The sequence below is a fragment of the Clytia hemisphaerica genome, unplaced genomic scaffold, assembly GCF_902728285.1.
Source record: "Clytia hemisphaerica strain Z4C2 unplaced genomic scaffold, Clytia hemisphaerica genome assembly, whole genome shotgun sequence".
Taxonomy (NCBI): Eukaryota; Metazoa; Cnidaria; class Hydrozoa; order Leptothecata; family Clytiidae; genus Clytia; species Clytia hemisphaerica.
Window position 1 is genome coordinate 15,962 of NW_027104574.1, and position 13,531 is coordinate 29,492.

General features: G+C 36.8%; 1 protein-coding gene across 1 annotated transcript in view; it reads right to left on the bottom strand.

The window, feature by feature from the left end:
* Window positions 1–13,531, bottom strand: part of LOC136823513 (uncharacterized) — a 38,839-nt gene that overhangs the window by 3,137 nt on the left and 22,171 nt on the right. The window contains exon 7 of the mRNA XM_067079702.1: window positions 417–714. Coding sequence (XP_066935803.1) covers window positions 417–714 — 298 coding nt within the window. The remainder of the gene's footprint in view (window positions 1–416; window positions 715–13,531) is intronic.

Consider the following 13,531-nt stretch of genomic DNA (forward strand, 5'->3'; position numbering starts at 1 on the left):
TAAGGCGGGCGTAAGGCTCTTTCTACACCCTTTAAAAAAGCTGATTTTAGTTTCATGTAGACTTGACTTTAAGGTTGTTTTTTTGAAATTGAAGATTGTGATCAATTCCAGCTGTGGAATTTTCTAAAAAGCACCATGGAAATTCAGTTTTTCGTGCTCTTTCCAATGGTATAGACGAGAGAGTGCCCTTTTACCTAGTTTGGGAAATATTCCTACTATTTCTTAATTTGGAAGTATAAAGCAATAGAAATTTGGAATTCTTACTTGAACAAGATATACGCCTTGTTTAAGGTATTACTCCTGACTGTCTTATCTTAACACTTCGCAGATTTTGGTCTCTTTTTTTTATTTGTCTTAAATTTACGTTTTAAAGATTTTACTTAGACAGATAATCTCGGCATCATTATGTAATCTACCTGTAATTTGTGATCGCAATAGCTTTAGTTGTGTGTATGATGCGATATTTATTGGAAGGTTGGTCATCTGTTGAAATGTAGAGAGAACTATCGTCATCGGAAGTCAAGATGAAGCGGTACGTTCCATCAGAGGGAGGGATGAAATAAGTCTGCAAAATGATACCATAGTGATCGCCCAAACTTTGGAATGATTGGAAATGATCATACCGCCCTGTTCTGGTGGGTGTAAGGGTGGTTGTTTCCAGCTCAGTATGGATGTTGCGATAATTTTGATACAAAGATGCTTTGACAGCACCCGCTATAATGAGATATAAAATCAAGAGCTCATTTGAAAAAGAAAGATTGATATTTTATTGGTCGCCCCACGCTAAGTGGAGGAGATCTTCAAATTCGGTGTTTCTCCATAATAAGACTTTTTGTGAAAGTTTGGTCGCCCGATTAGGAATTAAATGTTCGGAAAATCGGAAAAATATTTCCCGCGTAAATTCTTGCATCAGCCGTTTTATATCTCCCTAATACTAAGCCACGCAATTTAATCAGACGCAAAATCAGGAGCGCAAAACCGTCGCTCCGGTATTAAAAGAAGAAAATAAAGTGGAAAAGAAGATTAAAGGAGACAAAAGGCAAACAAAATTTGCAAAAAGGAGATTGTCTTCATTTGATATTCTTCCACAGCGCTCTTTTCATTCTCGTAAATGCCGAACGAAGCTGAAACGGCCGAAAATCGAAATTAAGCAATCGTAAACAATCTTGTGGCGTGCGAGAGATGTGGACAGAGAAGATTTCGTTCGCAACGTGGTGTCCTGCAATATCTTCCACACTGCAATGGACCAGCTCAACCACCTCCTGTACCACTACCACCTCGACCATCAGATCCACCTCGAGAACTCATCCAACCCATAGTGCAACAATTATTCATGTGGGGTCAGCTCGATGGTGACCAAGCTACCCGCGAATTGAAAGAATGCTACGAAAAGGTTGTTTATTGGCGAAAAAACATCTTCATGCTACCAAAAGGAGCTAGCGCTAAAGATTACATCAGAGAAACGACCCGCTTAATCTCGCAGAAATGATTTCGGATAAGAGACATGATACACTCTCAAAAGTGTCACGAGTAACATAGGAACTGTTATATGCTTCTCACTTTTAAGATCCACGGTGAGATGCATTCGTGGATCAAGAGGTAGAGTGCTACTCCCTCAAGATGAAATTTAAATAATAATGAAATTTAAATAATAATAGTAATGATAAAAAATATATATATTCTAGAGCAATTTAGATTTGTTTTATTGCATGCCGGGAAAGCCTACGGAGTTATTGAATATTGTATTAGGCTAATACTTATATTTGAAATATTGTTAATTTTTACGTGAAAAAAAGTTTAAAAAAAAGAATTAATCAGACAGCATTTACTTTATGTACACTCTTATTAGCTCCGTAGTAATTGATGCACTTGTTTCATGAAATTTCTAAATAACGGAGATAATTTGAACCTTTGAAATATACTGACAGTGCAAGCAGCAGGATTCTTGATGTAGAATTTACATCTACTATCAGTTAGGGAAACCATCCAGGATCCTGCCATTCTATCAGCCAGCAAAAACTAAATAACACTTGCTGTAAACTTAAGTTTCTTACCATTTTCCATCGAAAACAATCGAAAACATTACTATTCCCAAAGTCGGAGACCAAAGCAAATGACTTCCTTGATGAGGGGATCTATTGTTAACTCATTTAAAATGGTGGACAAAGTTACGGAATGATGAAGGCACCCACAATTTTTTATGAGTGTGGTTATAATTTTTTTGATTGCGGCCGCGTACAGGAGCTCGCCAAATATTCCTAACTAACTATGATGATTCTACAAAATTCAAATTTATGGTTTTTCATTGATATTATTTCATTCAAACTACCACATTTCGGGATGTTGTTGAAAATTAACCTGTTTTCACGAGAACCACTTTTGAGGTCAAAGATTTGGAAGACATAGCTAGCTATGGATGTTGTTGGTGTTTCCACAGAAAATTGATAAGAAGGCTTATTATTGTTTCAATCCCTCAAGATCTATGGCAGCAGTTGATAGTATTTCCTAACCAGGATCACTCACTGCATATGGCAACCTAACCAATATTGTAATTACCAGATCAAGTTATACTACGACTATCTTTATGATTTGGCCATGGCCATGGCCAACACTATAACAAAATTTGATTGGTTATAAAGTGTTGCTATGGTTTCATGTTCAAAATGGGCTGTTATCGTGATTAAAACAATATTATTGTCTTCATGAATACAATCGCATATTGTTTTTAAAACAAAGCAGAAGAAAAGAAAAAATTGAAATATGTTTTAAAGAATATGGATTTCGTTGCCCAATATTTTTTTGATTTTTGAACTTCATAGAATTTATTTGAACGGTACGAAAATTGAAGACATAATCTCATTTCCATTGTAACGGCTTCCTGTTCTTTGATTGGATGGAAAATGCTGGGAACAATGAGAATCCTATTATTAGTAAGTTTTTTTTTGTCATCATTCTACGTTTGTTTGAACTTTGACGAACCTCTAGAGGAAGATGGCAAATCTGCAAATTTTTTTTCTGTACATGGACGGAAGTATCATCGATGGTCGGGAGTATCTCCTCTTGACGGTCGGGAGTATCATCGACGGTCGGGAGTATCTCATCTTGACGGTCAGGAGTATCATCGACGGACGGGAGTATCTTGAACTTATCTGAAACCTTGAAATATCGACCCGACCGGGGTTCGAGCCCACCAAATGAAAGAGTTTCTGATCAGAAACACGGCGCGCCATCCGTTGAGCCACACTCGCACAACAGAACACAAAATTTGGAAATACTTATAAGATGACAAGAAAGACGGGGGTAATGTTATTATAATATGGGTAAAATTGCCCCTTTTTTAACCTGACTGAAATTCGAACCGTTACTAGCAACCCTGCGGGGCCCAAGGCGCCGAGTATGCACCCGGCAAAGTGACAAGCCGTTACTACCAACCCTGACCTAAGCAATTCCAAAAAAACAAAACCAAACAACAAAGATGAGATACTCCCGACCATGTACGGAAAAAAAATCAGCGGCAAATCTACCAATTTGATAGCCAATTTTGTTTTGAATAAGGTGCAATATCGTGCCTAAAATATGATTATCGTGCCTCAAATTGTAAAGACCAAATCATAATTTATCATTTCAAGATTTTGAAATATTACCCACGTGAGCATAAGCTCTATATCTAAGGAAATTGGCAGGGATGTGCACAAGATCAGAATTAAAATAATTAAAACAAAAGATCTGAAAGTGATTTCTAGTATGTGGTCGAAAATTGAATTTGGCTCATTTTGGCTAGACTGGAGTCGTTTATAATGCGTGTAATACTAATAATACCAATACTACTACTAATAATAATAATAATAATACGGGATTTAGTTTGTATAAACGACTGGAAGAATCCGGTGTTCCAGCCTTATAGATACAGCGGCTAGCTACGCAGAAACTTGCGTAGCGAGAAAACAATTTATCAAGCAACAACAAACTCTCAAAACGAAATAAACTCAAATGAAAAACTTTCAATACACAAATCCACACATATTTTTTTTCTCAAGAATTATTTTGAGCAGGAAAAAATTATAATTGCAATATTGACACTTTTGTTTGGAGTTAGTGCACAAAGGTTTCTAGACGACTAAAATTGTTCCATTCATTACTTTTTGCTTTATTTCTACTATGTATAAATTAGTTGTCTAGCTTGCTAGACTACATTTTGGCCAATCACCAAATTAAATCCACAACAAAATTAATCCTTCTTAAGGTATATTACAAAAACAAGTCGATATAATCCGACCGCCAACCGTCAGCAAGTGTTATTGTCTTTTCTTCTCGAAATTCTGAATATACCAATATCGTTTCCGCGTGAAATACCATACAAATATAACTAATACAGCACTGTGTAGCCAGGTGATGTAAAATTGGTACGAGTACGCGTAACTGGACGTTAGGAAACATATGAAGGCGAAAATGCCGCCAGAAGCTTTTCTATACGATTCAATAATACTGGCGGAATGGGTGGGTGATATTGAAAATAAGATTAAACGCCCATAGCAGGTCTTAGCGAATGTCGTTATACTGTTTAAAAGTACTATCATCGATATAACCATAATTTGTGTTGGAAAATTCTCAATAGTCAGCTCTTTGATTAAATTCAAATATGCAAATACAACCAACATTAAAACGTATGTCATTATAAACATAAAATGAACATCTACCGAATTACAAACAAATCTTTTCCGAATGTACGCAAGTACGAGAGTCGATGTTAAAACTCCTATAACTGTCGCGAATGCCAGTTGTGACATAGTGAAGTTGAAATGATATAACGATATCATATTGATAAGAACTCCAGGGGTTGGTCTAAAAAGCAGGGTAGCCAATTGGGGTTACCAATTGGGCTAGGTTATGGGGTACCTAAATATTTTACAGACCAGAATAGAAATACCGAAAATGAATGCATAGAACCACATTTTACTGACCAGGGAGCATGAATCTGATTGATACTTAGATTGATCATGTATGATTCCAAAGATAAACAAAGATATAAATTACCACGTGTTAATGCACGAGGAGTAAGAAATAGAGCTTCATTATAATAGAGCTATTTTAAAAGACTTTTTGTACCTATTTTAAGCTGCCATATTTAAAAATTTTAAAAGAAATTAATTGTTTGAAACATCTAAACATGATTTAAATTAAACAATAGATTCAATAACAAAGGATTGTTAAGATATGACAAGATTAGAGATCATATGGCCCAAAGGCGATTCCAAAGCTATTATCATCAAATTATAGCTTCACAGAAATAACAATTAAAAACATAAATAAAATCTAAATACAAAGTATTAAAAACTGTTTTGTATATATTTTTTATTCGGGTCTGTAAATTTTCAAACAAAGCCAAGAAGGAAGACAAAATGGCGCCAGGTCTCTAGAGAAGTAACAAAGTTCAGTACCTTCGGAAAAAAGGCTATTGTGGCTGAAGTTCGAAAGGAATCTTAAATTTTATTACATGGAATCATTAACAAGATGTTGTAATAGTATTTCCACATGAAAACAGGTTTCAGATTTCAAAAGTTTAGGCAAAAAGAGGTACCCCATAACCTAGCCCAATTGGCTACCCCATTGGCTACCCTGCTTTTTAGACCAACCCGAACTCCAGCTTGGAAATATTGCCCCATTATAGTGGCAGATGAAAACAAGACTAAGAAAACATCAGCCCTTTTTAAAACGTCTTTCAAAGTCCATAGCTTATGGGTGATCAATATATCATCAGATATATTTTCGAAGTCCTTTTGTTTTTCCTCATCCTTCTCAAATATAACATGAGCTTTTTCCAGTATTTCACATTTTATTTGTTGATAAATTGGGTCCAACGTCAGGTTTGATATACAAAAATAAGCTGCTATCCACATTAGAATAAATGATATAGTCAGGAACAACCCAACAAAGTTGTATTGGTTAATGACCCATATGTTATGGATTATCTCGAATTTGATACCAAGGAAGAGGAGAGGAGTACACGGTGCCAGAGATAAACATACGGCACTGACAATTTGCCACATCGAGAAGATTTTGCCAAGCTCTTCACGATTGTATATTCTGGAAATTTCACCTAAGATGAATAAAATCCTTTTTATAGACATGGTAGACGGTTAAGATTAGGTCCCTTTGTTTGACACTGCGCGCACTACACTCGCATACCGTATTACTTCGAATAAACGCCCCTTCGATTAAACGCCCTGGGGGTTTATTGTTGTTTTGGTTTTTTAGAGGGGCGTTCATTTAAAAGGGCGTTAATTTGAAGGTGCGTTAATTTAAAGGAGCGTTTATTTAAGAGAATCAGGTATCTAAATTTTCCTTCATACAATACTTCCTTACAGTTACTTGTTTTAAATGAATTCCCCTCCTAGAGGAGAGGGGTTTGTTTGAGGGATGGCCTTTATCGAAAATCTTTCCTCTAAAGGAGGCGGGCATTTATTCAAAGGGGTGTTTAAAACAAAGAGGCTTTTTCCCAACGAAATTTACAATTTAGTCAATTTCACCCAACTAAATTGTCCAAATGAAATGGGTTTCCTTCACTAGCTCGAAAAAAGATCTTGTAATTCGACGTTTAAAGCACTAATTTCGGTTAAAAAGGTGTAAAAAAAAGGAATTTGAATTTTGGTTGGAGTTAAAAGAATCGGGTAAAGTTTTGGTCGGGGATAAAAAAATCGGGTAAAAGTTCTGGTCAGGTGATAAAATATCGGGGAAAAATTTCGTCGGGGGAAAATTTCGTCACCTCCTCAAAATTTTCGTCACTTTCCCCCGACATTTTTTCATCGATAAGGTATCTTTTTAACATACCTTAAGAGAAGGAATTCTGTCGAGAATAAATTTTGGCGAATGAACCCATTCGGAGCGGAGCCCGATTTTCGAAAAAAATTCATTTTCGGCCGAAAATGCCGGAAATATGCCGGGAAACCGTTTTTTTGGCATTTTCTCAAGATTTCATCATTAGTTTTTTCTGATTTTTTGCACAAAGATGCGTATTAGCAATGCCCAAAACTTGGCCGAGTCCGATTTTTGAGAAAAAATCTTTGTTTTTTCGTTGATTTTTCACACAAACTGATTTTTGAAGCCGGAATTTTCTAAAAATCGCCGGAACAGCCGATTTTCGCCGGAAAAAAGGTATTTCTTGAATTTCTTGAGCTGTACTTTATATTTTTTTATGAAATTTTTCACACTGATGCAAAATGTCAATACCTAAATTGTGACGCAGCCCTATGTTTTCGAAAAAATGTTATTTCCGGTTTTTTGGCATTTTCTCAAGATTTTATCATAATTTTTTTTCTGATTTTTTGCTCAAAGATGCGTAATAACAATGCCCAAAACATGGCCGAGTCTGATTTTTGAGAAAAAAATTTTTCTGGTGGAAAATGCCTGAAATATGCCGGAAATCTCCGGTTTTCTAGATTTTCATTGGACTTTTCCCTTTTAATTGGTTGCTTTTTCATTCAAAAACATTATTAATAGCAATGCCCACCATCAAGCATGTTTCAATTTTCAATAAAATTGATTTTTGAAGCCGGAACTATTTTAAAAGTCGCTGGAACAACCTATTTTCGCCGGAAAGACAGTATTTCTTAAATTTCTCGAGATGTACTTTATATTTTTTTATGAAATTTTGCACACTGATGCAATATGACAATACTTAAAATGTGACGGAGCCTGATTTTCGAAAAACATTTTTTTCCGGCCGAAAATGCCGGAATAGCCAGTTTTTTGACATTTTGTCGAATTTTCATTTTTAAGTTTTTCTGATTTTTAGCAGAAAAATGCGTATTCGCAATGCTCAAAACATGGTCGAGTTCGATTTTTGAGAAATTTTTTTTTCCGGTTGAAAATGCCGGAAGTCGCCATTTTTGCAGATTTTCATTGTTTTTTTTCCTTATATTTCTATGTTTTTCACACAAAAACATTATTGATAACAATGCTCACCATCAAGCATGATTCAATTGTCAATAAGACCGATTTTTGCGACCAGAACTTTCTATTTATTTTTTCCCTACAACCCTTCCCTCTCGCCCATCATCTATCAATAATGAATTTTTTGCGTTATGCATTTTCGCTAAACGCTATGTTTTCTGACTGATTTTTTTCATTTTTCTCATTGCATTGCTATTTAACTTTCATCAGGTAGGTCCATTCAGCATCTAGCTTGTTGTGTCATAAGGTAATAATATTACTTAAACTTACCAGCTAGTGCAACTCTTGCACCTTCATTGATTCCACACAAAAAACGTCCAAAAACTGTTACCCAAGCATTAAACGTTGTATAACATTGTATATAGAATATTACCCAATATGGAACCTGATATTGAGATGAAAACAATACGTCGCAAATTTCTCGTTTTATCCATGTATTTGCCGAATAAAATAACCGACAAGATGATTGAAATATACGTCACTGCCATACTAAAACCGTATAAAAATCTAGGGTTTTTAACACCCATCGTCTTTTTATAATAATACATTGCTGATATGGATACGGCTCAATATTCGAAGTAAACTAAAGCTTGTTGTACCAGACCAAACCATATAACAAGGCGACGTCTCTTAAACCACTCCTGTTTCTGCTTTTCAACATCCATCCTTTTTGGTCAGAAAAAGTTTTAATAAACTTAAAAAAAAGGCACTTGACTTTTAACAGATTATTCGCTCGATATGATGCCTGATGATAGAAACTAAAACACTTTAATCTAATCAAACCTGAAATTTAATCAAATCGCTATTATAGTTCCTTTTGCCCACATAATAGGAACCCTGGTGAGGTGTAGCGAGAAAACAAAAGCGCGGTTGATTGATAATAATTAAAAGATCCTTTCAATGATTACCTTTGAGTAATGTAGTCGACATCATTAAATTAATTAAACAAAGAAAAAAATAAAGTTTTAAAATGACGTATCAGCATGAATAATGAGCTTCTGCAAATCAACTGTCAGTAGTGCCTAATGGAGGCAAGTTCGCATTGTAGATGTAGACTTGTGTTACCTTGCACGACCAAGGAGACCTATTTGGAATTGTTGGATCACAAGTGTAATGAGAGTGAACAAGAAGCCGGAGCGGCGTGAAGGTCCAGCTGACGTTGCAATAACCGAATGTCGTTCGTACCGGGTTCCTTAAGTGACGCAAAAAAATTTCCTTCCCATCCTCCACTCTGAACTTCTATTCTTTGACAATTTCTTTGTATTGCTAGGTATTGAAAGTCTTTGATGCATATCCCCAAATTTCGAAACTTTTGCCGCTGATGGGATACGAACCCTCTATATACAAAGCACCTATGATTAGAACGCCAGCGTCTTAACCACTCGGCCATCAAGTCAGAACTGCATCAAGGAGTTCAAAGTTGGTTATCAACATGGTATTTACTCCAAACTCTACCCGGGGGCTAAAACCCTAACCAGGGGTTAACTCCCATCCCCAACCCTAGCCCTAACCCTAAATTTGACTCTACCATCAATTCAATCCAAAACATAGGTCAAACATCGCGCGGGCAGGCGGGGCAAAAATTCTAGATCGGTGGTTGGTTTAGCATGGAATTGTTAATTTATTGCGCGCACAGGCCCCGACAAAGACAAAATCTTTTCGATCAGTTGCTTTTTAAAGGTCCATTCTGCTGCGCGCTGGACCAATAAAAATAAAGTATATGTACCTCTGATGCTTCGGAAAATTAAGACTTGAAAGTTAGTCAATTTTCGAAATTTACCACAGTGAAGACGTTGACGAACTGTTTAGATCTGACAATGCATGCACTTGTGACGCTTCGGAAATGTTGGACGTGAAAGTCCGTCAATTTCGAATTTGACGGTAGTGAAAACCTGACGATTTCAAGACTACATACATTGCGAACTTGCCCTAATGGGAAGTATCGAAAGTGCCAAGTATTTTTCTAAATTTTGGAAATTAAAAAAATGAGAGATTCAAAATTGAAAGATCACCTAAATTTGCAATTCTGTCCTTGTATCAAAAGTGCCAAAGCAATTATTGATGATTTCAATGTGTAGTTTTATGTTTTTTTTCATTGCATCGAAATTTGAAAATCAAATGTATGAACTTAGTTGAAGTATCCGGATGTTAGGGGGCGAGTTCCCGCTTCGTTCTTGTAGTAATCCCTTAAGCAGAGTTAAAGGTCTGATTGATGGGATCAAAATCATCCTCAACTAAACTGTCCTATGAAAGTCACATCCTTATCACAATTTGCTTAAAATGGTTAAATTTAATTTTTCAAAATTTGAAATCATAAAATTTCTCATTTTTCTTAATTTTCAAAATTTAGAAAAATACTTGGCACTTTCGATACTTCCATTGTGTCATGTAGCGAGATATACCCTGGAAGATTTACGAGGGAGTGCAGACGTTTATGACATATTCATTATCTTTGATAAAAGAAAGACAATAATTAAAGTGTCGTAAAAACCGCTCTCGTCCTTAAATTTTGCAGGTCATCTCGCTACGCCTATTGTTTCTATTGAGTTTCATACCATCAAGAAAAAAACTACCACCGCATTTTCTTCTGTACTCTGAGTTTCATGTCTTTACACGATAATCATCAGCTGCTAATTGAATTTTTTTTTTTTTAATTGATTCATACAAGTCGAAATTTGATGTTAATTGTAGAAATAGAATCGAAGTTATCGCTATTTTAAAAAACAACGTCATTTAACTTGTCTTTTTGACGTGTTTTTTTCGACGTATTTCCTAACGTAAAAATCAGTTTTTGGCCGATATCTTAAGATTGGCTTAATCTAAATTTTCGGCCCAGCACTTTCCAAAATCCTCTCATTAATACGCTTCTTTTGAGCTATATACGAGAGTTAAGGAACGATGGGAAGCTGTGGAAAAATCGGGAAATAGGTTTTGGATTTTCCTTAACTCACCTGAGATCGAATAATCGAAATCTATCGGAAAAAGTCAAACAAATACTGAACCAAAGAATCTAGCAGTCATCGCACTTTAACCTGACAAAAGTTCAATGAGAAATTTGGAACACATCCAGCCATAGTAATAAATTTGTGGAGATCAGAAATCAAAACTCATTATTTAAAAAAATAATTCAGGCTTTCATTTAGGATCATGGCATGGTCAGTGGCGTTGTAGCAGGGGGGCTGTTGGGGCTATACCCCCAGCGAATCTTTTTTGAAGGGGCGCCGAAGAGCAAGGGGCGCCAAAAGAGATTTTTTTAAACGCCCCTATCTTAAAAATCATACTTTATGCGCCTTAAATTGCGCCCCAGGACCAATTTTGCTGAGATAGTTTTAAAATACTTGCGATTTTTTCGCTTGCTTCGCTCGCAATACAGTTGATTGGTAACTTCTTTGCAATGGGCTCTTCCAGAAAAAAAATTTACATGGGGGGTGGAGGATATAACAATTTTTAGTGATTTACCCCCCGGACAGGTTGACTTTTGGCCCCCCGGACAATAGGTTTTACCCCCCGGACAAGCATCTCCTGACCCCCCGGACACACCAAATTACCCCCGGACAGAGTAAATTTACACCCCGGACAAGGCAAATTTTGATGATTTTTGCTACCCCTCGGACAATATATCCTCAACCCCTCATGTAAAAAATTTTTCTGGAAGAGCCAAATCTAGCTAATTTACAAGTTTTTTTGTGTACAATATAGCATTGTTAAATGAATATCTAACTGCGCGCCAAGACCAATTTGCTGACAACAATATTGAAACCATAAAACATCAATTTTTTCGCTTGCATTACACATTATTTCCTTAAGTTTCTATTCACTCAAGCAAGCGCAAATTTGTCTATTTCTATATATCTTGGCAGTCAATTTTCAAAAATTTCTAGTCGGTCCGAACCATGGTGGGGCCTGTTTTTCCCTTTTCCATTCATCAAAGATATATCTACTCTAAATATTTACTTTCTCATTATGTATAGGCAAATGAATTAGTAAAAGTTTAGAAACTGATGGATTTGGGCACCACTTTGGAAAATTGGGGGGGGGGGCCATTAAAAAAGATTGACTATGGCCCCTCCAGAAAAATTTTCCCACAACGCCACTGAGTCAACCCGGAGAGGGTTCTTCCTCGTCGATGTTCACTGGATAACGCAAATCGAGGGCTCTGACGACAGGGCGAGCTTTCGGCGCCCTGTATAAAAATAAAGTGTTCGCTTGTTGGCCTGGCTGGTTTTACCAATCGTACTGACGTCTTACCGTGTACATGCTGTCAACCGATATTCCACCCTGTGTATGACCTATCAATGACGAATAGGCGCTGTGCTTCCTGCGAAATTCCTTCGTCAAGGAAAGAAGCTACTGATGCTGCTTGCGTCTTACAATTGGGGCGTCTGAAGGATCTTCAATAGTGGCCCAAATTTGCTTGAGGAGTTGCGACCAATGCAAATTACTAAGCTTTGTTAGTCTACCATGAATTTGTCAAATAAATCAAATCCTATACTTCCATCTCCGGGAGTGAGCAGGAACTCTGCCAACGACACAACCGATGATCGTAAAACAGATCGATCGAATGAGGAAGCATCCACAAGCCGTATCTTACGGGGGACACATCTGATGATGGCACAATAATAGAGGCACTCTTACGTTGTAAGAAACCAACCAAAGTTGGCACTCTCAATGTCAACACTTTACGTGACGAGAACGGGGCATATGAACTAGTTCACTGTGCCAGTAAATACAACATTGGCATTCTCGGAATCCAAGAACATCGATTTATTCATGATGACCCTATCGAGATGAAACGCATTGAATCTCATTACTTAATAATATCCTCAGGATGGAGAAACGAAGCCCAAGCCTCTTAAGGCGGAGTCGGCTTGCTTCTAAATCAAAAATCAAGAAAAGCACTCTTGAAGGCCACGAACGTCAGTAATAGAATCATTATGGCTAAATTTGATGGAAACCCGAAAACTACAGTGTTAGCTATCTATTCTCCAACTAACGCTGCTGACGTAAATGAAGTCAAAAACTTCTACAGTGACCTGAACAACACCCTGCAAAACATTCCTGCGCACAACGTTCTCCTTTGCCTAGGGGATTTCAACGCTATATTAGGCAGTAACGATGGATTATTTACCTTTCATGACGCAACCAACAGAAATGGACACTACCTTGCAAACTTCCTATTAGAAAACAATTTACTTGCTGTTAACACTATGTTCCAAAAGCGAGCAGGTAAACTATGGACATTCAGAGATAGAGCATCAGGGCTCAAACGGCAAATAGATTACATCGTTGTCAAGAAGAAATGGAGAAACAGTGTTCAAAATGCTGAAGCATACAACTCCTTCAACACTGTTGGCTCGGACCATAGAATAAAGTCTGTGCTACAGTTTTACTCAGCCTGAGAACGTCCAAAACACAACCAAAAATAAAATATGATTGGAAACAATTCTCTTCGGATGCAGACCTTCAACAAAGGTACACAATTTCAGTCAGAAACAAATATCAACCACTAGCTGGCGGCAGTAACAATGACAAATTAATAAAGTTTTTTGAGGCGAACAAACAGTCAATGCAAGAGTATTTG